The following is a 27,572-nucleotide window of genomic DNA, read 5'->3' as shown; positions in this document are numbered from 1 at the left end:
ACAAATAAACTATGCACAACATCATTTACAACGTATTAAAGAAAACAGGTAACAGTTTAAAAGGGCAAATAAGACATATGCTTTCTAAAATATATCTGATAAATATATATCTAAATATATTATTTAGATATTTATAAATATACAGTCGCCCCTTCTTTTTTGCGTGGGATCTGTTCTGGACCCCCTCAAGAAAATGGAGATTTGCTTGTATTCAAGCCTCATTAGTTTGGATATAGGCGCATGCGCACGGGGGCCTGCCCCATTCATTCCCCCTCTGTTTGTCCCTTATGCATAAGCGAGGGATGCGAGTCTGAATACCATGAGAATGGAGGGAGAACAGTATATCTGATTTATATATGTATGTGCGCGTGTGTGTGTGTGCACGCGCACTAATGGTTCCATTATATTATGATATATACTTTCTCAGTTATTGCCATGAAATAATGTTAATGTGGCAGAGGACTCAGTTCAGTAGTAAGTTTTTTAGATGGCAATATCCATTCCATTCACTCAGTATCATGTGGGGAATAGTTTGTGTAAAATACACAAAAGAAAAAAGAGATTACCTCATCTGAGAACATTTTGTTTTATTGTGGACACGCAGAAAGCAAAGTTCAGCTGTAAAGTTTTCTGCAGCCACTGTGAAAATAAATCCCAGGGATGATATGTTCTTCAGGATAATTATTATGGCAAATACAGCCTAATACAGATGCCTAAAATTTGTAAATATACTAATTTTAGGAAGTTTTAGTGCATATATTTGAACTGAAAATAGGTAGGAATTTTATTGAATATTGGATTTTTAGAGCTCAGACTTTATCAGTGATGATAACAACTGTCTTTGATGTAGTTTTAGAAATGCAACCTTCAAATGAACCTGTGAAGACATTTGGCTTTGTTCTGACAGAAATTCAGTATTGCCAGATTGTGTTTAGACACAATAAGCAGTTATTGAGGGTGATTGTACATAAATGATAACGCAGAATTCCTGCCTTATCCTACTTTATCTTGAATTAGTATGTGCAGTGCATAAAGCTGGTTCAGTTTTCCCCTGCCTTGGTGCATGAATAGTTGTAACAAAGGAAAAATCAAAAGGTTTTTGTGAGATTCAAGCTTAAGTTTCTGGGGGATTGCTCCAGAATAAACTGATTTGTAAGCTGGCAATAAACCATGGTTTCTGCTTCATGAATAGATTTGTTTGGGAACTACATCTTCTTTTATATAAAAAAAGTATTACTTGTGGTGGCAAATACCAACAGGGCACTTTTGTTGAATTTCAGCAGATATGAAAAGGGAGTCGCTTGTTTTGCAGCTGTTCATGCAAATAAATCTGCTCCAAAGGGCTGGGAAACCTTACTGAGTAATTTTAAAGTGTCATGGAGGTCTGTAGAGGTGTATAGAATGGAAAAATGTTCCGTAATGTTTATGCCAAATAAACAAAAACAAAGCAGGAGAAATTCACATTTTACACAGCGTACTGCTTGTCTATGGTTAAGATAAACCAGCCATTGTATCCCAAGCAAATAGTGCTTCTGATGTGATTTCTCCCCTCTTTTTCTAAAAATTTAGATCAGGATGGGCAATATGCGACTCTCCAAATGTAATTAAATTACAAGTCCCATCGTTTATACAGTAGCCAGCAAAGCCAATGGTCAGATGTTATGGCAGTCTGGCAACATTTGGAAATTGTTCAACTCATACTTCATCTGCACTGCAGAAGTAATCCAGTTTGACACCACTTTAACTGCTATGGTTCAATGCTATGGAATTTTGGGAATTGTAGTTTCGTGAGACATTTGATCTTCTCTGTCAGAGAGCTATGGTGCCACAGCAAACAAAAGTTCCCAGAATTCCATAGCGTTGAGCCATGGCAACTAAAGTGGAGTTAAATTGCATTATTTCTACAGCCTCAGTTTAAAGCATGTAAGTTTCCAAGAACAGGAAAATATGGTATCTTTGCAGACAAGTTAATTGTCAGCTTTATAAGTTTTTAATTGTATTGTTTTTTTAAGACTGTAAGCCACTTTAGGTCCCAATCTTTGGAGAAAAGCAGAATAAAAATAAATATAATAATAATAATAAGAAGAAGAAGTTGGAAGAATAATAATTCTATCAAATATGGTCCCTTGTATGTTTGTTTCATTTTAAATCCAAAACACTTGAATTCTGAAGATTTGTTAGGGAATATATACAGTTGAAGGAATTTAGTCTGAGATAAGCATTTTAAATCTACCTTGGACAACATTGAGGGAAATACATTCCAATCAAGTTAACAGTCATTTTCAGAGATGTGGAAAATATCATTAATTATATTTTTCATTAGGTACAGTATTATGAGAATTTGCTTGTTTCATTTCCTTCCCTTCTCTATTCTTTTCAGATGCTGCAGCAGGTTTTCCTGTATCTAGTTCAAGTCTCCGAGATGTAGAAAATATTCTTGCAACACTGAGATCAGAGGTGGGACAGTAATCTAGAAAAATAATGCATGTTGAAAAACTCATTTCTGTTTTTTTCACAAGTCTGAAGATTTTCTCATATTTTCAGGATACTGTATATTGGATTAAATTAAATTAATTTATTGAATGGTCCAATTACTTTTTCTCCCATAGAACGAGAGGTTGAAGAAAGTTTGTAGTGACCTGGAAGAAAAGCATGAAGCTGCAGAAATTCAAATAAAGCAGCAGTCTATAGAATACCGCAATCAACTTCAGCAGAAAGAGGTACAAAAAAGTACAGAGAATGCTTAACAACATCACTCTGTCTTGATCTTTTATTACATTTGTAAATTGTGTCATAAATGTTAATGCCTAAGTTTATACATCAAGTTTTTCTAATTGTGCATATGATTCTTTTATTGAAGCCCCTGGCTCATGTACAAAATTTGGCCTGCAGGACCTGGGATTAGCCCCCTTCCCCTCCTAGAAGGGAGGGGATTGGGAGAGCAATTCATCTGCATCCCACTTGCTTCTCTCTGTTCTCACCTTCTCTAGACCTGCTCCTTGAAGCACCAGCTATTTAACTTTTCTTCCATTTTGACCACGTTGCGAAGATAGAGGCGGAGAAGGTCTAGGCACCCAGCTGACACAACAGACAGAGAGGCCTTGGTCAGGGGCCTGACTTCACTTCATACAAGCTTTTCCTAGCTGAGGAAAGCCTTTGCTGAGCAAAACCAGATTTATAGCTGAGGTGCCTGGAACCTAGTGACATTGAGAGATATGGTCTCATCTCTTGATGTAATTTGACCCACAGAGTGATTGGTGAGTGTGTGGGTATTGGAATCTGGCTCCCTGCCCTTGATAGTTTCCCAGCCCCTTTTGCACGCTTGATTTCTTGAAAGGAGCAATGAATTCTGGTTAGGAAACAGATTATACCATTTATATTCACTGAGTTAAATCCTAATTCTTGGTCAGCAAAGTCTCTTTCTTTGTGCAACTTCAAGTCACCTGTTGACTAGAAACTAGATATTATTAAAATATGATCATTTTCATAGATTACTTGCCCTTCCTTAGTAAACTCTACATGTCATTGTGTTTTATTTCCATACGTTTAGGTAGAAATCAGCCATCTTAAAGCTAGGCAGAATACACTACAGGAGCAATTGCAGAAGGTACAATCAGCTGCTCAGTCATCACAGTTAGGAACTGCTGTCTCTCCATCCACCACTACATCAGCTTCCTTTGTTCCTATGGTTAGACATAGTTCTTCCAGTTTTCAAGGAGATGACATGGACTTTGGAGATGTAATCTGGTCCCAGCAAGAGATAAACAGACTGTCCAATGAGGTTTCAAGACTGGAATCTGAAGTTGAACATTGGAAACAAATGGCACAGGTAGGTCACTTTTCTCTAAGTGATACCTTGGAGTGAAACACACGGGCTAAATAAAGCAATTTCAAACCGCTTTGGACACAGGGTATTTAAATGATGCACAACTCCAAACCAGGCAGAAATCACATCAAAGCCACACTCTGGGACTAAATTCTGAAACAAAAGGCATCTGGAATATTCTGATTTAGCTGGAAAAATGCACACCTGTGACCCTACATATGAATGCCCCAACACGAGAGCAGTTCTAAAGGAGTGATTTATTCTAATCCTAACCCTAAAGTTGCATATAAACACACTGGTGCAGTAGCACATTAAAAAGGGACAGAGCTGCTGTACCCAGCAGTCGGGATGTCGGTGTAAAATAGTGAACATGTAACAACATGTCCAGTAGATGTAATGACAACACTCACAAACCAGACAGTCCAAAGAGGGAGCATGGGGTGAAGGGGGCATGTGGGGACGGGGTTTCCATGAGTGTGCTTTGCCAGTGTTTTACTGGGCATACCAGTGCCCTATTCTGGTGGAGGTTGTCATGTGGCCATTCAGATGGGTGACCATCCAATGGGATGCCATCTAGGCAGCAGGCGGTCACTAGCAGCATGTTTGTGCAAAAGTGTGCATGGATGGTGGCAAGGCAAAAAAAATTGGTGTGGCTTGTCGCTGTGCTTTACAATCAGGCCATGCACATTCAGGCCGCCTTGGGAGCGGCCCGTGCAGTCAGCGGGAGTTCAAATTGCTTTCAGAAAATGCAGATTCAAGCCACTTTTTCCTGGCTGTCTCTTCCACCCCATAGGCTTTATGATGCACTTGTTTCATGATGCACCTGTAAAGAAAATTCATAATATGCAGTGCTACAATCTACAAGAAGTTTGAATTTTGTCAATAACAAATAAATCCTAATTGTTTTTTTTTTACTGGCTCTGAATATAGATATATATTGAAGTAACTTCTTGATTATAGAAAAGTGTTTTTTATTGAATATTGCTTCAGTTCTTTCTGTTTATGTCTCTCTTACTTATACATATGAATTGGATTATTCACTTAAAAATACTAAAACCAGAGAACACTTGATGAATAAAAGGCTAAGTTATCTCCTGGCATTCAGTGCACTGGGCCACATGAATATTTTAGACTCATCCTATTCTTCAATCATTTGTCTTGTTAAATATTGTCCAGCTGTTAATGATAAAATCTTCTAACTATATGACTGCTATTGTAGCTGCTTGCCTTTCAAAGACATGTGGTTAAACATATCTGAGCATGTATTTTGCTCTTTTATTTAGTTTTCAAAACCTGAAGGGATGAATAATGTAGATCAGAGTGAAATCTGCAAGCTGCAAAATATTATCAAGGTAAGATTTTTTTAAAAAAAATAAATCTGCCATTGTACATTTGCCATGGTTTTTTAAAAATTCTCTGATGTATAAAGCATTAATGTGTGTAGCTCTTCTGTGGTAAAAAAAATTCTGGATTTCACATAAACATCAATATTAATCCTGTTAATTTTAGAATTCATTTCCCCAGATTAACTATAACAGTGATCTTGTGTTTGTTTGTTTTTAAAAATGTGTAACTTTGTCTTTTTGGCTCTCACCTCAAGGTGATTGCACATAATAGTGACTGACATCAGAAGTTATGTTCCTTACTTAGAGATGTAAAATTTCCACAAATTTTCAAGCCATAAAGAGAAAAGAAAGTTTCTGAGTTGGGGAGATGACCAGTAGTCTACAGATTTAAAGGCACGTTATTACTTTAGGGACATAAAATCCATTATGTATAACTTGCTGTGGTATAAAATTATCATGATTGGTATTTTAAAAGTACAATTTGTTCAAAAAATATTATTAATGGATCTATAAAGTCCTGAATTGCAAGAAGCCTCTTTGGTTTTGCCAGCTTATGAGAATCAAGCAAAAACAAAACAAACACACTGTGGGAACATTGTATAGTAGTTTGAACATTGGACTAGGGCTCTTGGAAACAAGAGCTTGAATCCATGCTCAGGCATGGAAATCCACTGGGTTACCTTGGGCACGTCACATTTGGCTTCAGGGGAAGACAATAGTAAACCCCCTCAGAATAAGTCAAAATGACCCGGAAATACACAATAACAGTGCTTCATAGTGTCAAGCAGATATACAACATTGTTATACACACACACACACACACACACACACACTAGGAGAAGGAAAGCAGAACCAGAAATTGTGATGTCCTGATACTGTACATCAGTGATTCTCAGGGTATTTGCTATGAGGCACTTACATTTTCCCACCTAATGTGTTTGGAAGCCATACTTTATTTGGGCCCATTGACTGCACTGATATTTCTTTCCTGGAAACTCACCATGATCTGGAAGCCAGTGGTTTATGCACTGGGACCAGCTTACAAACCACTGTTCAGTTTAGCACGGAACTACACAGTCTTACATAAAAGTCTATTTGCTATATGGTATTCAGTAATAATGTGTGGAGATTCAGTATATGAACACTGTATCTTAAATATTTTATTTCTTATTCCAGTATTCTGCCCACACACACACCTTCACATTTCTGTCTTTAACATACATGAGTTAGGCTGTGCTATTTGGAAAGGATTTTATGATTTCTTGATGTGACTGTAGACTGAAGTGACAGGATGCATTTTCACTACTATTTTTTCTCTAAAATCATATGTGTTACCATAGGCAGATTGAGTAGTGCAGGCTTTTCTTTAACTTTCTTTAATTACACATTTTAGGAGCTTAAAAAGAAATTGAGTCAAGAAATAGACGAACACCAGCATGAGCTTTCAGTATTACAGGATGCACATCGTCAAAAATTAGGAGAGATAAGCCGGCGTCATAGAGAAGAACTGGGTGAATATGAGGAAAGAATTGAAGAACTTGAAGATCAAATACAGAAAGGTGTTGCTTATTGTTGATTGGGAGTTTTGAAGGATTTTGGATAGCCGGTTACTATTGTCCCTAGCAATTAAAAACATCACAAATTCCAAGTATTCTTTCATATCTCTAGTGTCTGCTACATTTTCCCCATGCCCCACCCCCCAACAAAGCAATGATTCTTTGGTCCTCCAGCTATTTTGGCTTCCGGGCCCAATATAAGGCGTTGGTGATTACCTATAAAGCCCTAAATGGCCTGGGCCCAGGATACCTGAAGGACCGCCTCTCCCCGTACATTCTGTCCCGCACCCTCAGAACATCCGGGCAGCTATTACTGAAGGTGCCAGGGGCTAGGCTTTCTTCCGTCTCACGGCGGACTTTTTCCATCGCCGCCCCGGCCCTTTGGAACACGCTGCCCGCCGAGCTCCGCTCAACTACCTCCCTGGCCCAGTTTAAGAAGGACTTGAAGACCTTACTATTCCACCAAGCATTCCCCCTATAAAAATCCTAAGGGCCTCCCTCCTCTTCCGTGGCCATGAGGATGGGCTAATTGGGGCTTTACCTGTTTTTATTTTATTGTATGATGTATTGTTCTGCTTTTAATCTATTGTATGTATCATGTATTAGGTGTGTAAACCGCCCTGATCCAAGGAAGGCGCGGTATATAAATAAAACTTTTATTATTTATTATTATTATTATTTTGGACTAGAATTCCTGACAGTTGACTGATCTGTCTGGGGCTTCTGGGAGTTGAAGTCCAAAACACCTGGCGGATGAAAGTTTAGGAACCACTGCCCTACAGTCTAGAACCTATACCAGAACAAAAATCACATGGTTCTCCAGATTTTGTTGGACTGCAAGTCCCAGCTACCTCAGCCAGCATAGCTAGCATAGCTAATAATGAAGAAGACAAGAGATGCGGTTCAACAGTATCGGGAGGTTTTTGTGATTCCCATCCTTGTCTAGATTGTCTTCATCCTGAAAAGCTGCATCTGCACTGCAGAAATAATCCAGTTTGACACCACTTCAACTTTAACTGTCATAGTTTAATTCTATGGAATTTGGTGAATTGAGTTTTGTGAGACATTTAGCCTCCTCTGTCAGAGAGTTCTGGTGCCACGACAAGCTACACTTCCTAGAATTCCATGGCATTTAGCCATGGCAGTTAAAGTGGCGTCAACCTGGATTATTTCTGCAGTGTGGATGCAGCCAAAGAAAACTTTATAGAGAAAAAATGAACAGACTATACATCATCTTCTTGTCACTTGTCTCATCTCCTGTTTTGCCTTTATAATTTGAAAGGTTGAGCTTACAGTTTTCACAAGAATTACAATTACTGTAGGCAGCTTTTAAATTTCTACCCCAAATGGAACTGGTGGTTTCTTTTTTTCCATTTGTGTTTTACTAGGTACTTATGCTTTTCCAGCTTTCTGAGTGACTTTTAAAACATTTTTAAAGTACTTAGTCCATTGTTTTCAAGCTTTATTCACCAGAGGTTGATATACTAGAACTGTCACCAGTTGGATTTTGTTTAGGGGTGATGGGAGTTGGGAAAGGCTTATATAATGGGATTCCAAAGTCCTATCAGTGCCAGACTTTCCCAAGTTTGACTCAAGACTCATGGCTTGATTCACACAGCAATCTTAAACACTGCAGCTTTCCACCTATCAAGATCAAAAATGTTGGTAGTAAATCCAGTTCCTCTCATAGCTATCTATAGCTACATTTTCTAATATGATATTTGTGTGCTGGTAACACCTATAAAAGTTCCTAAACTTTTTCTAAGGCATTCAGATAAGAGGCTTGTCATAGTTTAAGACTCATCAATACCAGTCAGTAGTCTGCAGCTTTGATATTATCATAATTATGCAGATCTATTATGAGAATGAAAAGGACTACCTCTTCTGGAAAGTACTATTTCTTAAAGCATATTTCAGAGAGGTTCAATAGAGGTAATCCTTTTTATTCTCATAATAATGTGTAATACTGAGCCAGATTACCTAATAACCTATGGGACTAACTGGAAATTTGTGCAGAGGTCTCTTCATTCAAAGTGTAAGCTTTTGGGAGGGTGGGGGGATATTTCTTCTGAATATTAATTGAAAGTAGTTTCATATTCTAAACCAGGCTTTTCCAACATGGCACTCCTTTGATGTTTTGACCACTGCTTCTGTCATCTTTAGCCAACATGGCTCATGGCCAAGGAACATGATCTTTTGAGTCCACTGCATCTGGAGAATGCCCAGTGCAAAAAGCTCTGTCCTAAATAAAAAGCTCCATGGAATCAGTGGATTAGTCTCAACCTGTTGTTCACAGCTGTGTAGTGGTAGCTCCTGTTTTACAACTTTAGCAGGTTACCACATAGAACATTCATTCCTAACTGATGATTAATCATAATACACTCGTTCATATAGCATAAAAATGTGTTTTGCTTTATAAACTTACAGATTAACACACTCCATAGTTGAAATGGAAGTATTCTAATTGAGTGATCCTGTGGGTTACAGGCTTGGGTTTCTTTTATGTGTGTGTGTGTGTGTGTGTGTTTTTTTTTTTACCAATTTTGCTCTCTGTCTTGCAGTTTCCTATGCCCACTCATCTGACCCCCCAGTATCTTCTCTGGGTTTTTCAAAGACCCTCCAAAACTGTTTGGTGGCATTGCAGACTGTAAGAGCAAGGAGGAACTGAGCTAACCTATCCCTTCTGGTGGGAAGATTTCAGCGGTTGACCATTTCTTCCATCATCAAAAGGAACCCATCTGTTTGTGGGAAGGTCAACTCTTAATCCACTGAATTATACTTTTGTGAAGGAAAAGCAAGAGTGCTGTCACATCTCTTGTCATTAATTATAATTGTACCTGCCTCAGTGAGCTCAAAATGTATGTGGCTTTCTTCTTTTCAATTTAATCACCAGAACAACTTGGTGAGGTATATAAGAGTGAATGACTGGCCCAAGAGGGCGCAATAAATTTCATAGCACAATGAAGCTACCACTGTGTTAAGATATGGAATTTATTTCAGATTCTCCATATAGTCTCAGCTTGGTTTATTCTCTGTGAGCCCCAAAGTAGGATTTGTGAGAACAGAGACTAGTTCATGACTACAGCATCAGTTCAGTTTGGTTAGATTTAGCTTAGTGGCTAGAAGGGGAGAAACATACCAGCCTATGTGAAAGAGAATTCTTTGTGCATTCTTATCACTGTTATTAGCAGGTTGAAAATGACTTGGAAGAGGGTACTCCAGAAGTGTGGTAGTGAAAGAATAGACCTTCACTTCCTGTTTGTTTTTACATGATGTTACATGCTGGGAGAAGATTGTTTCTTGTTTCTGGCTTTCAGCCTCCCAATCCACATAATGTAATAGTTAAACTTATTGAGAGCCATGGTCTTACAGCTTATTAGCAACACTTTGCTCAGGTAGATTGTTACCAAGGATAACAATTCACAGTAATGAAAGTTTTCCAAGATACCCTCAGATTTCTGTGGAACTTGGATTTTCCATTCATACTGCAGTGCACACACATACACACGAAAAAATGGCAAAACAAACAAAACCTGAGGTACAGTTCAGCAGTACTAACTCTAATTTTTTTAGTTTGCAGTTCTTTTCATCTCCAAAATTGCTGCTAAATTTCTCAGGTACTTTGATTCTATGACAATTGTAAAGAAAATGCTATTTTTCCTCCTACTTTACAGTTGGTGGAGCTGTTGAATCATCTTCTGAACAAGATGTGCAGAACAGTCTCTCTGAATCTACAGCGCCACACTTGAAGGACTTGCATGATAAAGTGAAAAGTTTAAGTCAACAATTATCTTCAGCAGAAGAAGAGAAAAATATTCTCTTGAAAGAACTTGAATTGGTAAAAATGGGGAAAAATCAACTAACACAGGAATATGAAAGACTAAAATCTGAATTCAGTAAGCTCCAAGCATCTATTATCAAAGAACAATCTGGTTTGAAAGAGCAAGAGACATTTTCTCATAATCCAGCAGACTCACTACAGGCAGAAGTGCTCCGACTACAACAAGCCCTCCTTGGTATGAAGACAGAGGGGATTTGGTATTTTGTTTTATTTCCTTTCAGCATATAAAGACTAGAGATGTAAAAATTCCAGCAATATTAAAGCCTTGCAGGGAAGTAACTTTTTCCTGTTTTCCCCCTATAAAAAGGGTTTTTGGAAAATTGAAAAACACAGTATTAAACACATACACATTTTTACTGATTTAATGTCAGTATGTTTCTTTAGGAACAGAAAATCCACCATACAGTATGTAATTGTTTGGCATGAACCTGTCATCTTTCATATATTAAAAGTTTGTTTTATTCAGAATATAATTACAAATTTTATTTTATTTTATTTTTTCTACAAATAGAGCTACAAGCTATAAGGAACCTCTTTGGTTTTGCCGGTTTGAGGAGCAAGCAGTTGCCCCACTCATAAAAACCAGAACAAAACATCAGAGAAAATTATTTTGTGTGCACTACTTCTTTACAGTGTGAAGCAGAAATAATGCACCCATTTCCATAAAATGATTTGAGAAAAGGAAACCCAAATCCACAAATTATAGTGACTACTCACATAAAAGTTTTCCTCTTATACAGATTTTAGAAATAGTTTTGAGTGTGTAAATACGTGAACATCTGGATTTCATCTATCATTCTAAAAGAAGATATCCTATATTCCATTTTCTTTCAATTTTTTTCAAGAAAAAGGGCTTAAGGTTTTAAAAAGTTTTTTAAAAAGCAGTTCTCTTCACTTCCCCAAATTATTCCACTTTTTCCAGACCTTTACATTTGTAGGAAAGACTACTGTATATACTTGACTAATAAGTCGACCTCATGTATAACTCGATGGCAGGTTTTGGGGCCAAAATTATGGATTTTGCCATGACCCGTGGATAAGTTGTGGGTAAAACTTGGAGGCTCCTTCAATGTATGTATGTGTGCGTGCAGCAAAAGAGACTAATTGAGCCTTTTTGCTTCATAATTTCAGCTTTCATTTAGTCCTTCACTCTGTTTGTTTAAAAACAATTACCGTATATGCTCGCCTATAAGTCGACCTCATGTATAAGTCGAGGTCAGGTTTTGGGACCAGAATTATGGATTTTGGTATGACCTATAGATAAATCAAGGCTAAAACTTAGGGGCATGTAACAAATAATGTAAAGGATGACATAAAGGGAAATAATGCCAAGGAATTTACAGAATTCTAGTAGGCATAACTGTTTATGCTCAAACTAAAGGCTGGAATGATGAGAAAACAAAAAGGGGGGGGGAGAGGGGTCAGTTATTCCAGGACAGATTACACTCTTGTGTTTCACTAGCATTACTTTTTCAATAAGAGTTAAAGTACAGTACTTACATTGAGCCGTGGATATGTCGACTAAGGTTTTTCGGGTCAATTTTTTACTAAAATATCTACATGAGTATATATAGTAATCAATCAAGACTCTTGCTGCTTGGCTCAAGAGAAAAAGAAACTATCTTTCCACCACATGGGGAAATCTGAAAGAGCTGCTGTCACATTACCATAGTGACCTGTAAATAAGTCAACCTGGGATTTTGGAGTCAATTTTGAGCATAAATTTTTTGACCTGTAAATAAGTCAACCTGGGATTTTGGAGTCAATTTTGAGCATAAATTTTTATATATATATAAAAGTATATATAGATGAGTATATATACTATTTTAGGAATAATTTGAAATTTGAATAGGCAAGTGCCTATGTACAAAGTGCTTTGGGACAATAGGGAGTTTTATCCTCCAGTAATTTCCACTCAAGGATGTCTAGAATGCAAGGAGGCTGCAACCTGAAGATGGAAGTTGACAAATACTAAAGGAAATAAGCCTCTGTTTTGCTTCTGAGAATACTGTATTTAAAAAGAGTGGCTTGTTACTCAAATGTTTTCTTGAACACCACTGATGTCTTACCACTTCTCCCATGTTACTGAAAAATGTGTTAGTAATATGAATTGACTTGGATTCACTTGGGCTCCTAGCTCATTTTTTAGTTGCTTCTACATAAATGAGATACAGTAGAACCTCGCCTTATGTGAGGGATCCGTTCCGTACCCACCCCCCACCCCCCCGTTGTAAGGCAAATTCCGCCTATGCTCAAGCCCTATTAAAATGAATGGGGCTCATTCATGTGGCGACGCGGTGTGTGCGCGCGGCAGTTGTGCACGCCATTGAAAGTATTACAGTACAGCTTCCGCATAAACTGGAAGCCATGTATGGCACACCCACATATGGAGCAGGCGTGCTGTACATTAAAGTGGTCAGAAATAAATGTATTGCTTTTTAGTATGAATGTAATTAAAATGCGTTTTTATTCTGTCTTTTCTCTTTTCTCTACCTGAATGTGTCATTTCCAACAATTTGTGGTTAAGAGTACAATCTTTAGTGTTTCTTTTGTTTTATTTATTTTCCTCTAAGGGAACTAGTTTATTTATCTATTGTTTTACAGATGCAGAAAATGAAATAACTCAACTGAAAAAGTTAAATCAGGTAAAGAGATTACTAATTCTAAAGAAGGACTAATGTTCTTGAAATGGTATCAGCTATCTGTCCACCAATACAAGAAAACATGTACTGTACATGCATGCAGGGGAATTGCACTGGCTATTTATATGCTACTGGGTCTTGTTAATGGTTTTGGTATATGTTTACAACACTGTAAAAATGGGCCTATTTAAGAGACCATCTGATTCTTGAAAGACCATTGTCCACACTTTCTGTTTAATTTCCATATGATCTCACTGCCTATAGTCTTTCCCCACATCCTGAGTGTTTCTAATGTCATCATATGTTAATGTTTCTCAATTGTTTTTGCTATCACAGAGACTTTCATATATAATCCTCTGGATTGCCAAAGATAGAAATGTTAAATAAAAAGCTGTTAGAGAGAGTATAGCTAGGGATTCCTCAGACCAAAGAGTTGCAGCTTAAGATGACAACACATTCTATTATCTTCTGTCTGGCAGTTGTCATATTAGTGACCCAGACCTGTGTTATAGCAGGCCAGGTAATTAAATTGGGCCATTTGTTTGCTGCACCAGAAATATTTCCCTTCACATTTCCAATTTCCTTGTGTCACTGGGAGGCCCCAGAAAGTAAAGATTCTCAAGATTCTATAGAGAATCAGTGCATTGCACCAAAGAAAAGGCTAACATGATAGATGTAAACTCTCCTTTGCCACTTGTTGCTGGTGTATATAAGATATTTGTGAACCCAAATTTCTGTCATCAGCAGGGCCAGTTTCTTCTCTCATCACTTTCAATATGTGAAAACATAATATCTCCCAAGGAGATGCCTGTAAGAGATGTTCATGTTTTTCTCTTGCAGCAAAAACAATGAGAGAGAATCTTATGGCACCTTAACGACAAATGTTTTGTAACATAAGTTTTCATGGTCTTCTTAGAAAGTCTAACAATTTCACAATTAATTTGTGATCTTCTTTAAAAGTTCTAGCTTGCTATTTATGAATATACCCAAATTGATTTTATCCTATTAAATTTAGGGTCTTTTTTTCTGTCTTTATTAAGGAAGAATTCCAGAAAGAAGTGCCAAATTTACAACCAAGGGGTGAGACTAGTACAAGTGTATCCATTGAAGAACAGAACTTGGTGTTAAATCAGTTAAGACAAGACTTGGAAAGAAAGCAACATGAACTTAATGAAAGCATTGAAGAAAACCAAACTTTAATAGGAGAACTAGAAGAACTGGACAAGCAGAACCAAGAAGCTACACAGGTTATATATTCAATTAACTAAATGGGAAGGGAATTACATGTTTTGATATTGAGTTGGCATCCTGTTTAACAATTATGATATTGTAAGCTGAAAATATGATACCGTAACAGCTAAGGATTCATGTTAATGGTCATGAATAACCAAATGTGACCTCACAAAAATCCCTTAGCAGCCTGGCAGACCCATGACCAAAATGTTTCTGAGGCACTTTTGATCAGAGCACTGGGAAATGACATCTGCAGTGCCGTCTCAGTTGCAGTGTGCCATGAGTTGAGCAATTGTGGCAGGACCCCAAGGGATACACCTTTGGTAACCAATTGCTTTGTAAGAGAAAGGTTTCTAAAAGCATGTGGTACTCTCCAGCTGTCTGTTCTGAGAGTAGTAAGTGCAGAGAGCCATGCAGACAGCTTGCTGTATTTTTATTAATTTAAAACTTTTCTAGTGGTATAAGCACATAGTTTAATAATAGAAAGTCTTAGGTTGCTGATTAACTTAATATATTATTCAATGAAGGATGCATCAACAGCCATTTAGTGAGTTCGATTCTGATATTATACTAATCACAATTATTATTTGAATCCTTTTTTACTTTTATTATAAACATACAGTTCTTTCAGTAAAACACATACATTGAAATAGAAATTAAAGTTCGACCTAAGATAGGGAGCAATAGTTGTTAGGCTATTCTTATTGCAAAAGATGTCAAGACTTTAATAGAGGGAGGAGGGAAAACAATATACAGACAGAGTACATACCTTGCTTTAAAGGTACATGATTTTGCTTCTGCCACACTACAGAAATTAGGCAGCAAAGTTTACAATAAGGTGCAGGTAGTTGTCCACCCCTCCTGTAATAAATAGTTCAAAAGAAGAGCAGGAGGACCTACTTGTTTCTTCTATTGAAGATGGTTAGCTTGAAAGTTTATAGCATCTGTTCTTATGAAGCAGATGTACATAAAACATCCAACCCTATTTATACTATTTTGTGTAAGGATTACTTTGTACTGCAGTAATCTCCTAGGTCTCCTAAAATGAGGGTCATATTGTTAATTATCTTATTATCAGTAAAGGTTCCTAAGACATAGCAAGGGGACACATCCATTTCATTTACTGTATTTTTCCTCTAAGCTGGGACTCAAGCCAACTTGCATAACAAAAAAAAAAAAAAATGGCCAGTAAAAACCCATAGCTAAAAAAATATAAACATGGTCAAAATCATATCAAAGTGTTTCTGGAATTCAAAACATTAACTTAAAAGAAATGATTATTAATGCATGCTTATAGAAACCTTTCTCTTACAAAACAATTGGTTACCAAAGGTCTGCTAGACTAAAAAGATGTTTAGCTGGTAATGAAAAGAGCCAGGTTAGCCTCTCTAGGAGAGGAGTCCCAGGATCTGGATGTGACCATGAAGACTTCCCTCTCATGTTCCCACAAAAGGGAATGTGGTGGAATCAAGAGATGTGTCTCCCCACAAAGCTTTAAGATCTCAGGTGTACTTATATGGGAAGATACATTTCTTCAGATAGCCTGCATACAGGCCATATAAGGCTTTATAGATCACAACCTAGCACTTCAAATTATCCTCAAAAACAGACTAACAATTCATAGAGATGGAGTAACAAGACTTTCTGCTCCCTGCAGCCAGCCCTGGTTAACTGCAGGTTTTTGTGCCAGCTGAAGTTTACAAACACTCTTCAATTGTAGCCTCATATGGGGCACATTGTAGTAATTCAAGTGGGATGTAACAAACATATGTGTCACTGTGACAAAGATACAGCTTTCATTTTTTTAAAAAAAAGCTAAATTTTGAGTTTGCATTGTACCATTTAACAAATTAAAAATATTATGTATCAAATTACCATCAGGCTATGTGTATATAATAAAAAAAATAATAAACTTTTTATTTCTATACCGCTTTTCCTTGAGATCAAAGCGGTTCACATATGATAGAATTATATGACACATGTCATATTACAGTATAAAAACAGTTACAACAATCTGATAAAAAGTATTTAAAAACAGGATATTAAAACAGTCAGGACTATAAAATTTAAAAAACATCTTAATCTAAGTGGGGAATACTTTCTCTAGAGAGAATGAGGAGGATATGCTTGCCGGAAGAGGTAGGTTTTCACTGCCTTCTTAAAGGCTTCTAGTGTACCGCTAAGACGAATCTCTTCCGGGAGTGCATTTCAAAGAGTTGGAGCTATCGCTGTATAAGCTCTTTGGTGAGTTGCTACCAATCTCACCTTGGGGTGTTCGAGTAACAATTTCCCCGTTGTTCTGAAAGTGCGGGGTGGATTGTGTAGGGAGAGGCGTTCCTTCAAGTAACTCGGGCCCAAGCCATGTAGGGCTTTAAAGGTGATAACCAACATTTTGTATTGGGCCCGGAAGCAGATTGGCAGCCAGTGCAGAGATTTTAACACGGGTGTTATATGTTCCGACCTAGAGGTTCCCGTGACCAATCTGGCTGCAGCATTTTGGACCAACTGAAGCTTCCGAACCTGGTACAAAGATAGCCCCATGTAGAGCGCATTACAGAAATCCAAACGAGAGGTTACCAGTGCATGTACTACTGTTTCAAGGTCCTTTCGATCCAGACAGGGGTACAGTTGGTGTATCAGCCAAAGCTGGTACCAAGCACTCTTGGCCATCGCATCCACTTGAGATGATAACTATAGAGATGGGTCCAGGAGTACTCCCAAACTGCGAACTTTGTCCTTTAGGGGAAGTATAACCCCGTCCAGGACTGGATGACAAATTTCCCTGTCTGGATTTGGAGCACCTATCACGAGTACCTCTGTTTTCTCTGGATTCAGCTTGAGTTTGTTTTTCCTCATCCGGCCCATTACTGACCCTAGGCAGGCGTCCAGAGGAGAGGTGCCATCCTTAGTCACTGTATCAGTCGGAGACATGGAGAGATAGATCTGGGTGTCATCAGCATACTGATAACACCGTGCTCCGTGATTCCGGATTATGTGTCCCAGCGGCTTCATGTAAATGTTAAATAGCATGGGGGACAGAATGGCGCCAGATGTAAGCTCTCTTTTACGAGAGCAGCTGTCCTCCAGCCTCACCATCTGGAATCTTCCTGAGAGGTAGGACCGGAACCACTGGAGTGCAGTGCCCCCGATACCCAGCTCTCTCAGGCGTTCCAGAAGGATACTGTGGTCAATGGTATCGAAGGCCGCCAAGATGTCCAAGAGCACCAACAGGGTTACACTTCCCCTGTCAGTGCCCAAATGGAGGTCATCGACTAAGGCGACCATGGCAGTCTCAACTCTGTAACCCACCCTGAAGCCAGTTTGAAATGGGTCAAGATCATCGGTTTCATCCAAGACAGCTTGGAGCTGAAAGGCGACTGCCCTCTCGATCACCTTGCCCAAGAATGGTAATAAGGAGACTGGTCTGTAGATACACATCGACAGGGGATCAAGGGAGGGTTTCTTCAAAAGAGGTCTTACTATTGCCTGTTTTAAAGTCGAGGGAATTTTACCCTCCCGAAGAGATGCATTTATTATAAGATGAAGTGCGATTTTTATGGCATCTCCTCCCTGAGTGGTCAACCAAGAAGGGCAAGGGTCGAGAGGACACCTCATCCTTTTCACACAACCAAGGAGCTTGTCTACGTCCTTGGTACTCACAAACTCAAAATGATCCAGAATAACCTTGCTTGCAGAGTCACTGGATGCCTCTGTTATAGGTTCTGTCAAAAGACCAGCGTCAAGATCAGCCCTTATCTGAGAAACTTTATCAGCAAAAAAGTCATTAAAAGCATCACAGCAGGCTATCGTCGGTTCTAGTAAAGGGTTCAGGGTGGCCGGGGTTTGGGTTAATTCCCTAACCACCCTGAACAGCTCTGCTGGGCGAGACTCTGCTGATGCAATCCGTGCAGCACAGAACGAATTCTTAGCTGCATCGATTGCCACTCCGTAGGAATGTAACATGTTCTCATGGAGTGTCTTGTCAGATAATTTCTGATGTTTCTGCCAGTAGCGCTCTAGTCGTTGCACAGCCCACTTCATCTGGCGAAGCTCTTTAGTGTGCCAGAGTCTTTTATTAGGAGTGGGCTAGTAAGGACGCTCGGGAGCAATACTGTCTATTGCCCCGGTGAGGTTCGTATTCCAGTTATCAACCAGGGTTTCGACAGAGTCGCCATCGTTCCCAAACATAGCACCCTCTAGGGCTTCTTGGAACCTTTTGGGTTCCATCAGCCTTCGAGGGCGGACCATTGTAACAGGTCCTCCACCCACGAGGGGTTTTTGGATTGTGGCTTTCAGTCCTACCTTGACCAGAAAATGGCCCATCCATGACAAGGGGGAAATAGAGTTTATTTCCACTCATGGACATTCTCGGACCGTACTGAAGACTACATCAAGTGTGTTACCAGCACAGTGTGTTGGACCCGAAACCAACTGGGACAGGCCCATGGCTGTCATGGATTCAATGAACAACCGAGCCGCACCTGTTAGATCTGATGTGCTGGCCTCGAAGGGGATCTTGAGGTCCCCCAAGACAAGGAGCCTAGGGGACTCCAACACCAGCTCAGAGACCAGCTGTGTCAGCTCGGCCAGGGAGGCTGTTAGACTGTCCTTGGCTTTCAGAGTCAGGTAAATGCACTCGATGTGTCTCAGTTTTGGAACCGAGTTCCTAGTCAAGGTGATGTAGCTTTTATGGACCACAGCCACACTTCCCCCCTCGCCCACTGTCCCTAACCTGCTCCAACACATACCCAGCTGGGAGGGCTTTGGCCCAGGTCACGCAGCTATCCTCCCCCAGCCAGGTTTCCGTGGCACATGACACATAAATGAATTCTGTGTTTAGACTTGAGTCCAAGATATCTCATTAAACATATGCAGATATTTCAAAATCCAAAAACAAACAAACCATAATCCAAAAAACTTCTGCTCCCAAGCATTTCAGATAAGGGAGACTCAACCTGTACCATGTAAATATAGGTATAGATATTCAATATAGATACAGTATTCTGAAAAACCTATATTGGCATGCTACAGGTTGAGTCTCCCTTATCTGAAATGCTTGGGACCAGAAGTGTTTTGGATTACGATTTGTTTGTTATTGGGTTTTGAAATATCTGCATATGTTTAATGAGATATCTTGGACTCACGTCTAAACACAGAATTCATTTATGTGTCATATACACATAGCCTGATGGTAATTTGATACATAATATTTTTAATTTGTCTTATGAAACAAAGTTTGTGTACATTGAACCATCAGAAAACAAAGGTGGAGTATTTTGGATTTTGGAATTTTTAATAAAGAAAACTCAACCTGTAATTGTTTTCACTTTTAAATACTTTTCAATTTTAATTGCGTATTTATCATGAATGAGTTGGATTTCTGTTTTGTTTTTAATGTTTTTTGTTAATTGTTTGCTTTTATTTTAGCATATGATTGTGCTGAAAGAACAGCTAACCAGACAGAATGCTGAAGCTGCTAATACTATCAACAAACTAAAACTGGACATAGAATCTGAAAAAAGAAAGTCATCTAAACTAGAAGCTGATAAGCTCGAAATGGTCAAAGAACAAGAAAGCCAGAAAGAGAAATTGAATCAGTGTACTTTTACACTTAATGATTTGCATATGACTAAACAGCACTTGGAAAATAAAATAAAAGAGTTAAAAGAACAGCTGAAAGCATCTCAACAATGTAACTCCAAAAATAAACAGGAAGTGGTTGAGTTAAAGAAAAATCTGCTACAAAGAGAAGAAGAAATTTCTATACTCAAAAGTGAATTAACAAATATCAGTCATGAATCTACTCACAGTTATCAAGAGAATTCAGCCAAAGAAAGTGAAACAGTAATTTCAAAGTTGAATGAACAAATTTCAGAAAGTAAACTAAGAAACACAGATTTAGAGAAATCTATTTTGGATCTTCAGATAGAAAAAGAAAAGCTTCATGTTGCATGTGAAGAGCTTAAACAGCAGTTGCAAATAGCTAGTAGTGAGAAAAACAAGATTGCTTTTGAAAAAGATAACATGCTGGAGGCTTTGAAAACTGAAAAGGGTCGATTAGAAAATGAACTAAACCAGACTGAAAGCCAGTTGTTGGAGCAGGCTCATGAATATGAGCAAACCATAGAAGAGTTGTCAAATGCACGCAACATGAATACAACTGTGTTGCAGCTTGACCATGAACGCTTAGTTAAGCTCAATCAAGAGAGAGACTTTGAGATTGCGGAACTTAAGAGGAACATAGAACAGATGGAAGCTGATCATGAGGAAACTAAAGAGATGTTAACAAGTAGCTTAGCAGGTCAGAAACAGTTGACAGAACTCATAAAAGAGAAAGAGATCTTTGTTGAAAAGTTTAAAACAAGAGCTTCTGAACTTGAGCAGCAACATGAAGCTTATGTTAAGGATTCCAAAAGACTTGATCTTTTAAAACAAAGTTTAGAAGAAAAAGAGAAAAGCCTTTCAGCCATGAAAGAAGAGAACAATCATTTGAAAGAAGAAATTGAGCGTCTAAAAGACCAGCAAAGCAGGACAGCCCCTTTGGCTGAGCCCAAAACCCTAGATATCATCACTGAACTTGAAGCAGAAATAACTCAGTTATCTGTAATTAAAAATGATCTTGAAGAAGAGCGAAAAAGGAATAAAAGGATGCTTGAGGATCAGAGTCAGAAAATGTCCCAGCTTCAGCAGTCTCTTCAGGAGTATAAAAAGGAGACTGAGGAAACCAAATTTCAACAGGAACAAATGAACATCAAACACAAGCAAATATGCTTGGAAAAGGATGAAGAAATCAAAAGGCTACAGAGGACAATAGAACAATTACACAATCAGAGAAAGGTAATTCAGCCAGACCCATCTGATCTCTTTCAAGGAACCAAAGTGCAAACACTTAATGGTGAAAATGGAAATGAGAAACATGATTTATCTAAAGCTGAGATTGAAAGACTGGTAAAAGGGCTCAAGGAGAGAGAAATGGAAATCAAACTTCTGAATGAACAAAATGTCTCGCTGAGTAAACAAATAGATCAGTTATCCAAAGATGAGGTTGGCAAACTTACACAGATCATTCAAGAGAAAAACTTAGAGATACAAGCTCTTCATGCAAGGGTCTCCTCTCCACCTTATAGGCAAGATGTCCTTTACCTTCAGCAGCAATTGCAAGCCTATGCCATGGAAAGAGAGCAAGTGCTGGCAGTTCTTAGTGAGAAGACAAGGGAGAATAGTCAATTAAAAACAGATTATCACAAAATGATGGATATTGTAGCAGCTAAAGAAGCAGCCCTAAAGAAACTGCAGGAAGAAAACCAAAAATTAGCCAGTGAATTTGAAAGTAGCAGTCAAGATATGTCTCGAGAAACTATTAAAAACTTGTCACGTATTATCAGAGAAAAAGACATTGAGATTGATGCTTTAAGTCAAAAGTGCCAAACTTTATTGACTGTCCTTCAGGCATCCAGCACAGGTGCAGGCAGTGAGTTAGGCAGCATCAATAGCAATCAGTTTGAAGAGCTTTTACAGGAGCGTGACAAGCTGAAACAGCAAGTGAAGAAAATGGAAGAGTGGAAGAAACAGGTAATGACCACTGTCCAGAATATGCAGCATGAGTCTGCTCATCTCCAAGTGGAACTACAGAACCTTCAGGCACAGATTTCAGCCGACAGTGAGAACAATTCTGAATTGCAGATCAAATATAATGGCTTAATCCAGGGATATGAACAGAATGAGCAAAAGTTGAAAACATTTAGCCAGGAATTAGCACAAGTCCAGCATAGTATAGGAGAGCTTAATAATACCAGGGATATTATTTTGGGTAGGCTTGATATGGTAACACCACCTCTGCCAGTAATCTCTCCCACTGGTGGACAGCCACAAGACATTCCTAGCAGTTCTGCTTCTCAGGTGCTTATCAATGAGACCAAAGTACTAAATGAGGAACTGGAGCACATGACAAAAACTTTGGAGGAAAAAGATGCAACTATCCAAACTCTACAGGAAAATAATCAGAGACTGTCAGATTCTGTGGCGGCATCATCAGAAATGGAGAGGAAGTGTCAAGAAGAATCTGACCTGGAAATAAAACAGTTAAAAGAAAAGTGTGATGTTTTGCAGAAATCACTCAGGGAGAAAGATCTGCTAATAAAATCAAAAAGTGATCAGTTAGTTTCTTTAAGTGAAAATCTTAATAATAAAGAGAGTGAAAATGAGCTGCTGAAGCAAGGTGTAACTAACCTAAAGGAAAGAACTGTTATTTTGGAAATGGATCTCCGTACGTTGAAAGAAGAAAATGATAGAATAGTGGCAAGGTGTCAGGAGAAAGAAACAGAATTCCGAGCACTGCAAGAGACTAACATGCAGTTTTCCATGATGTTGAGAGAGAAGGAATTTGAATCATATTCCATGAAGGAGAAAGCTCTCACATTTGAAAGAATGCTGAAAGAACGAGAACAGGTGTGTGATGAACTGAATTCTTATTTTGTGTTTCAGGAGGAAAGGGGTGTGCCTTATGATATGCAATACATAGTACAGCTATTTGGTACATATGCAGAATTTTGGGAATTATGGGGTGAAACAGACAAGCAGGAAGGAGTGTCCAGAAGCTGATCCCGGCCTGATCGCCTGTTCCTTTTTGAGTCGCCTTATGTGGCCCTGGTGCAGCCTCAGCATGGGTTGGAGTGTGCTTCATGTAATCACCACACCTCCAAAGCTGTGCAGAAGCCGGCTTTTTAAGTCCATCTGTTTCAGGCCCATGTAAACTTTCTTGGTCAAAATATATATTTGAGCTTAGTTGAAATAAATAAATAAATATATATATTCATTCATTGGATATTATTTATCTTTTTACTTAATCAGAAATATCAGAACTCTGTTTAGCTATACTGGAACAAAAATCCCCTGATTTTTTTAAAAGCATTAATGTACAGTCGGCCCTTCTTATACATGGATTTGTTATACACGGATTCAAGCATACACTGTTTGAAAATGTTCCAAAAAAGTATAAATTTCAAATATCAAACCTTGATTTTCCATTTTTATAAGGGACACCATTTTGTTATGTCATTATATTTAATGAGACTTGAGCATACACGGATTTTGTTATACACGGGGGATCTTGGAACCAAACCCCAGCATATAACAAGGGTCCACCGCATTTTAAAATACAAAGTTTGTAAATAAGGAAAATGTAAATTCAAGTGAATGTCTCACTTACAGTGCTTATTTAATCAGAAATAGGTCCTTCTGTGCTCAGTGGAACATATTCCTAAGTAAACATACAGTTATCCCTTCTTGCATTTCAGAGCCTCCCATAGGCGCGTTACAGAAAGCCCAAAACGGGCAGTCTCGCGCCGCTGCCGGTTGCTGCGTCGGGGAACCACAGCAGCCAAACCGTGGAGTGTGAGAAGTTTAATGATAATGGTGCTTCTTTCTGTACCCCGGAAGTGGTGCCACAAGGCGCGAGGTGCGCACTCACAGCATCACTTCTGCCGCGCAACGTCCGGACGCTATGCGTCCGCGACATCAAATTGCCAGCACCCATATGTATAGGGTGTGAGAGGCATGGCACGTCAGGAAGCGCCGCCCCTCACGCTTAATGACGGCGCCTCATGGGGCCGTCTGTAACGCGCCATAGATAGCAAAAAATGTGGGAGCTCAAGACCCATACTTTGGTATGGCTGTGTGATGTGTGTGTGGCTGCTTGTCCCGTCACGTGCACACGGGTCCATTTAAAACAACTGGGTTTGCTATCCATGGAAGCTCAGATCTGTGGATGGCAAACCTGTGGATAAGAAGAGCCCACTGTATATAGAGTTGCAATCTTGGTTTAATTGTAACATTTTATCTTTTCTACATCTGGGAACCTTGTACTTCCTAACATATAGACATATATTAACGATAAGCTGTCTTGTATCCACTTTGAGAAATGTTGTGGAAATGTACATGTAACATAATTAATTGAAATAGTTGAGATGCAACTTACATGTTAATTTCCTACACAGAATTTTTATGTAGAAAAAGATGAAGTGGAACTATTCTGGCATGTGTTTTTAGCTATGTTTGTGCTATATTTTCCTCCATGTAATGTGTCAGCTCACTGATTGATTCATATAACTTGGATAATGAACATTTTGAGGAAAAGGTAGTGCCATTTCATTTTGGTGAGAGATGACAACAGTGACACCACTCAGTGCTTTCTCTTATGGTAAGAGAAGTTAGACCTTTAAAAATGCATGAACTCTCTTTATTTCTGTTTGTAAAAGGGAAATGCAGGAGAGTTAAACCAACTGTTGAATGAAGCAAAGTCTATGCAAGAGAAGGCAGTTGCTTTTCAACATGAGAGAGATCAAGTCATGTTGGCACTCAAGCAGAAACAAATGGAAACAACTGCTCTGCAGAATGAGGTATGGAATGATGATTAAATAAAAGAGTTTGGAGGTGATACAAAAGTAAGAAAAACTGAAGAACTGTACCCTCAATGACATGCAGGTGCAGCATTTACGTGATAAAGAGAAGCGTCTAAATCAGGAACTGGAGAGATTACGCAATCACCTTTTAGAAAGGGAAGACACCTCCACACGTGAGGCTTTAGCAGCTGAGGATCGGGAATCTAAGCTCAGAAGGAAAGTTCAGATTTTGGAGGAAAAGCTGCAGTCTTCATCAACTGAAGTAGAAAATGCAAGGTAATACTTTGTTTTCTTTACTCTTAAACTCCTTTTCAGTACTTAGTTTATGGGGAAAAAGGTTAGTTGAAGTTTATTGAATCTACTTTGAAAATGCCAATGGTACAACCTGCCCAGAATAGCTTATGAGTAGGATAATGCCTAAAAACTAGGGAGAGGATAGAATTGGAGAAGAGAAAGTTAAACAAAATTGAATTGACAGAATCAACTAAACAGTGCTTTAAGAAATGACAGAAATATTACCAACTTAAAGAAAGAAGCATTTTTGACCTTGATCAGGGGGGCTTGTTTGATTTATACATTGCACCCATGTTATACGTGGTCTTGAGCTTATACGCTCAAGCTGTGTAGGAGCGCATGGGGCTCAAGGGGCAGCACATCCCGTTCAGATGAATGGGGCTCGTGTCCATGGCATGTGCACGCCGCCACGCGCACGAGCCCCATTCACTTGAATGGGGCTCCAACATAGTTGGAATTCGCCTTACATGGGGGGAGGGGGTCTGAAATGGATCCCCCACGTAAGGCAAGGTTCAACTGTACTGTACACCTGAGTAAGCATATAGAAAGGGTAAAGCAGAGATTGGCAGCTTCCCTGGCATGAGAGGTCACATTGGGTCATCCTGAACCCACCAGGGACTGTGCCTTGTTACCACAGACTTGATTGTGGCCGCTCCAGTCAGTCATACAGGGAACACGTGCTTTCTGTTAGTGTAGAACTGTGCCAACAGGATCACAGTTCTGTTTGGAAGAAGATGTATAGACACTGTGCTCCCTGTTTACAAATAAAATTGCCCCTGTGTTCGGTTTTTAATTTAGAAAAAATATGTGACTGAGGAAGGACATGATAAACCTTTAAAGAAGTATGCACGATCTGGGGAAGTGGTTAAAAGAGTGCTTCTTTTCCCATAACACTAGAACTTGGAATGACCTGTAATATTGATTAGTAGTATGTAGAGAGATCTTAGATTTTAGATTTGTATATTGTTATTGGTTTTATCTATTTATGATGTTTGTAATTGGTTTTAAATTTTCTGTACACCACTTTGATCTTCTGGAAAAGCGGTATAGAAATAAAATTTATTATTATTATTATTATCTTGTAGCACATTTGAGACTAACTGAAAGAAAGAAGTTGGCAGCATGAGCTTTCGTAAACTTAAGCCTACTTCCTTAGATGCATTTGGTGAAGTTGAAAGCAAGGGACAGACCTGTATATGCTTCTTCCTCTCCCTCTCCCTCTCCCTCCTTTTTGCTTTGGTCACATACATTCACTACTGTTCTCCCCACATACACACATCCAGCTGGAAAGATATACCTGCATTCCTCTCCTGCCGATGTATATCTTCATAGACACAAAAATTCCTCCCCATCTCACAGATTAATGTACTGTTTCCTTGGTTCAGTTGTCTCTCCACTGAGAAGGATTTTGCCTGTATGAGAAATGGTAGGGAGCACAAGATTTAACTTCCTTCTACTCCCCATGTCATGACTGCAACACCATATGGGTCTCTTGGGATTCTTGGGAAAGGTGAGATGCTAGGCCTCCCATCTCCAGCAGTCCCATTGCAGCCAAAATTGCCATCCCCACACTGCTTAGCAGCACAGAAAAACCTTTTTCCTGCCAGCCTACCAATGGCTAATGGGCTGGGAATCATAGAATCATAGAATCATAGAGTTGGAAGAGACCACTAGGGCCATCCAGTCCAACCCCCTGCCATGCAGGAAATCCAAATCAAAGCATCCCTGACAGATGGCCGTCCAGCCTCTGTTTAAAGACCTCCAAGGAAGGAGACTCTATCACCCTCCGAGGGAGTGCATTCCATTGTCGAACAGCCCTAACTGTCAGGAAGTTCCTCCTAATGTTCAGGTGGAATCTCTTTTCCTGCAGCTTGCATCCATTGTTCCGGGTCCTGTTCTCTGAAGCAGCAGAAAACAAGCTTGCTCCCTCTTCAATATGACATCCCTTCAAATATTTAAACAGGGTGATCATATCACCTCTTAACCTTCTTTTCTCCAGGCTAAACATCCCCAGCTCCCTAAGTTGTTCCTCACATGGTTTCCAGACCTTTCACCATTCAACATAACATTTAGAACATAGACTATGGCAATTATAGCAAACTAAAGTAGATTTCCTCTGGTTTATTTACTCATTTTTAATTGATCATATTGCCTGTGTTTTGCCTTCACCTTTGTATTCATTAGAACCTCTCAGATAGATTACACTGAGAAAATGAGCTTTTCATAGTCAACAGAGATTTAAATGTGGGTCTCTGTCAATGAGCCAGTGTGGCGTAGTGGTTTGAGTGCTGGACTATAACTCTGGAGACCAGGGTTCAATTCCTGACTTGGCTGTGAAACCCACTGTGTGACCTTGGGCAAGTCACACACTCTCAGGGGAAGGCAATGACAAACCTCCTCTGAACAAATCTTGCCAAGAAAACCCCATAATAGG

General features: G+C 39.0%; 1 protein-coding gene across 1 annotated transcript in view; it reads left to right on the top strand.

Annotated features, from left to right (window-relative positions):
* Positions 1-27,572, top strand: part of TRIP11 (thyroid hormone receptor interactor 11) — a 66,982-nt gene that overhangs the window by 6,951 nt on the left and 32,459 nt on the right. Inside the window, exons 2-12 of the mRNA XM_042438649.1 lie at positions 2,381-2,457; positions 2,610-2,720; positions 3,551-3,829; positions 5,110-5,178; positions 6,566-6,731; positions 10,403-10,744; positions 13,174-13,214; positions 14,252-14,458; positions 19,872-22,892; positions 24,701-24,841; positions 24,927-25,120. Of these exons, the coding sequence (XP_042294583.1) occupies positions 2,381-2,457; positions 2,610-2,720; positions 3,551-3,829; positions 5,110-5,178; positions 6,566-6,731; positions 10,403-10,744; positions 13,174-13,214; positions 14,252-14,458; positions 19,872-22,892; positions 24,701-24,841; positions 24,927-25,120 (4,648 nt within the window). The remainder of the gene's footprint in view (positions 1-2,380; positions 2,458-2,609; positions 2,721-3,550; positions 3,830-5,109; positions 5,179-6,565; positions 6,732-10,402; positions 10,745-13,173; positions 13,215-14,251; positions 14,459-19,871; positions 22,893-24,700; positions 24,842-24,926; positions 25,121-27,572) is intronic.

Source organism: Sceloporus undulatus, chromosome 1, assembly GCF_019175285.1.
Source record: "Sceloporus undulatus isolate JIND9_A2432 ecotype Alabama chromosome 1, SceUnd_v1.1, whole genome shotgun sequence".
In the NCBI taxonomy this organism is placed as follows: Eukaryota; Metazoa; Chordata; class Lepidosauria; order Squamata; family Phrynosomatidae; genus Sceloporus; species Sceloporus undulatus.
Note: the sequence above shows the minus strand (reverse complement) of the source record. Positions and strands in the feature narration are given on the sequence as shown.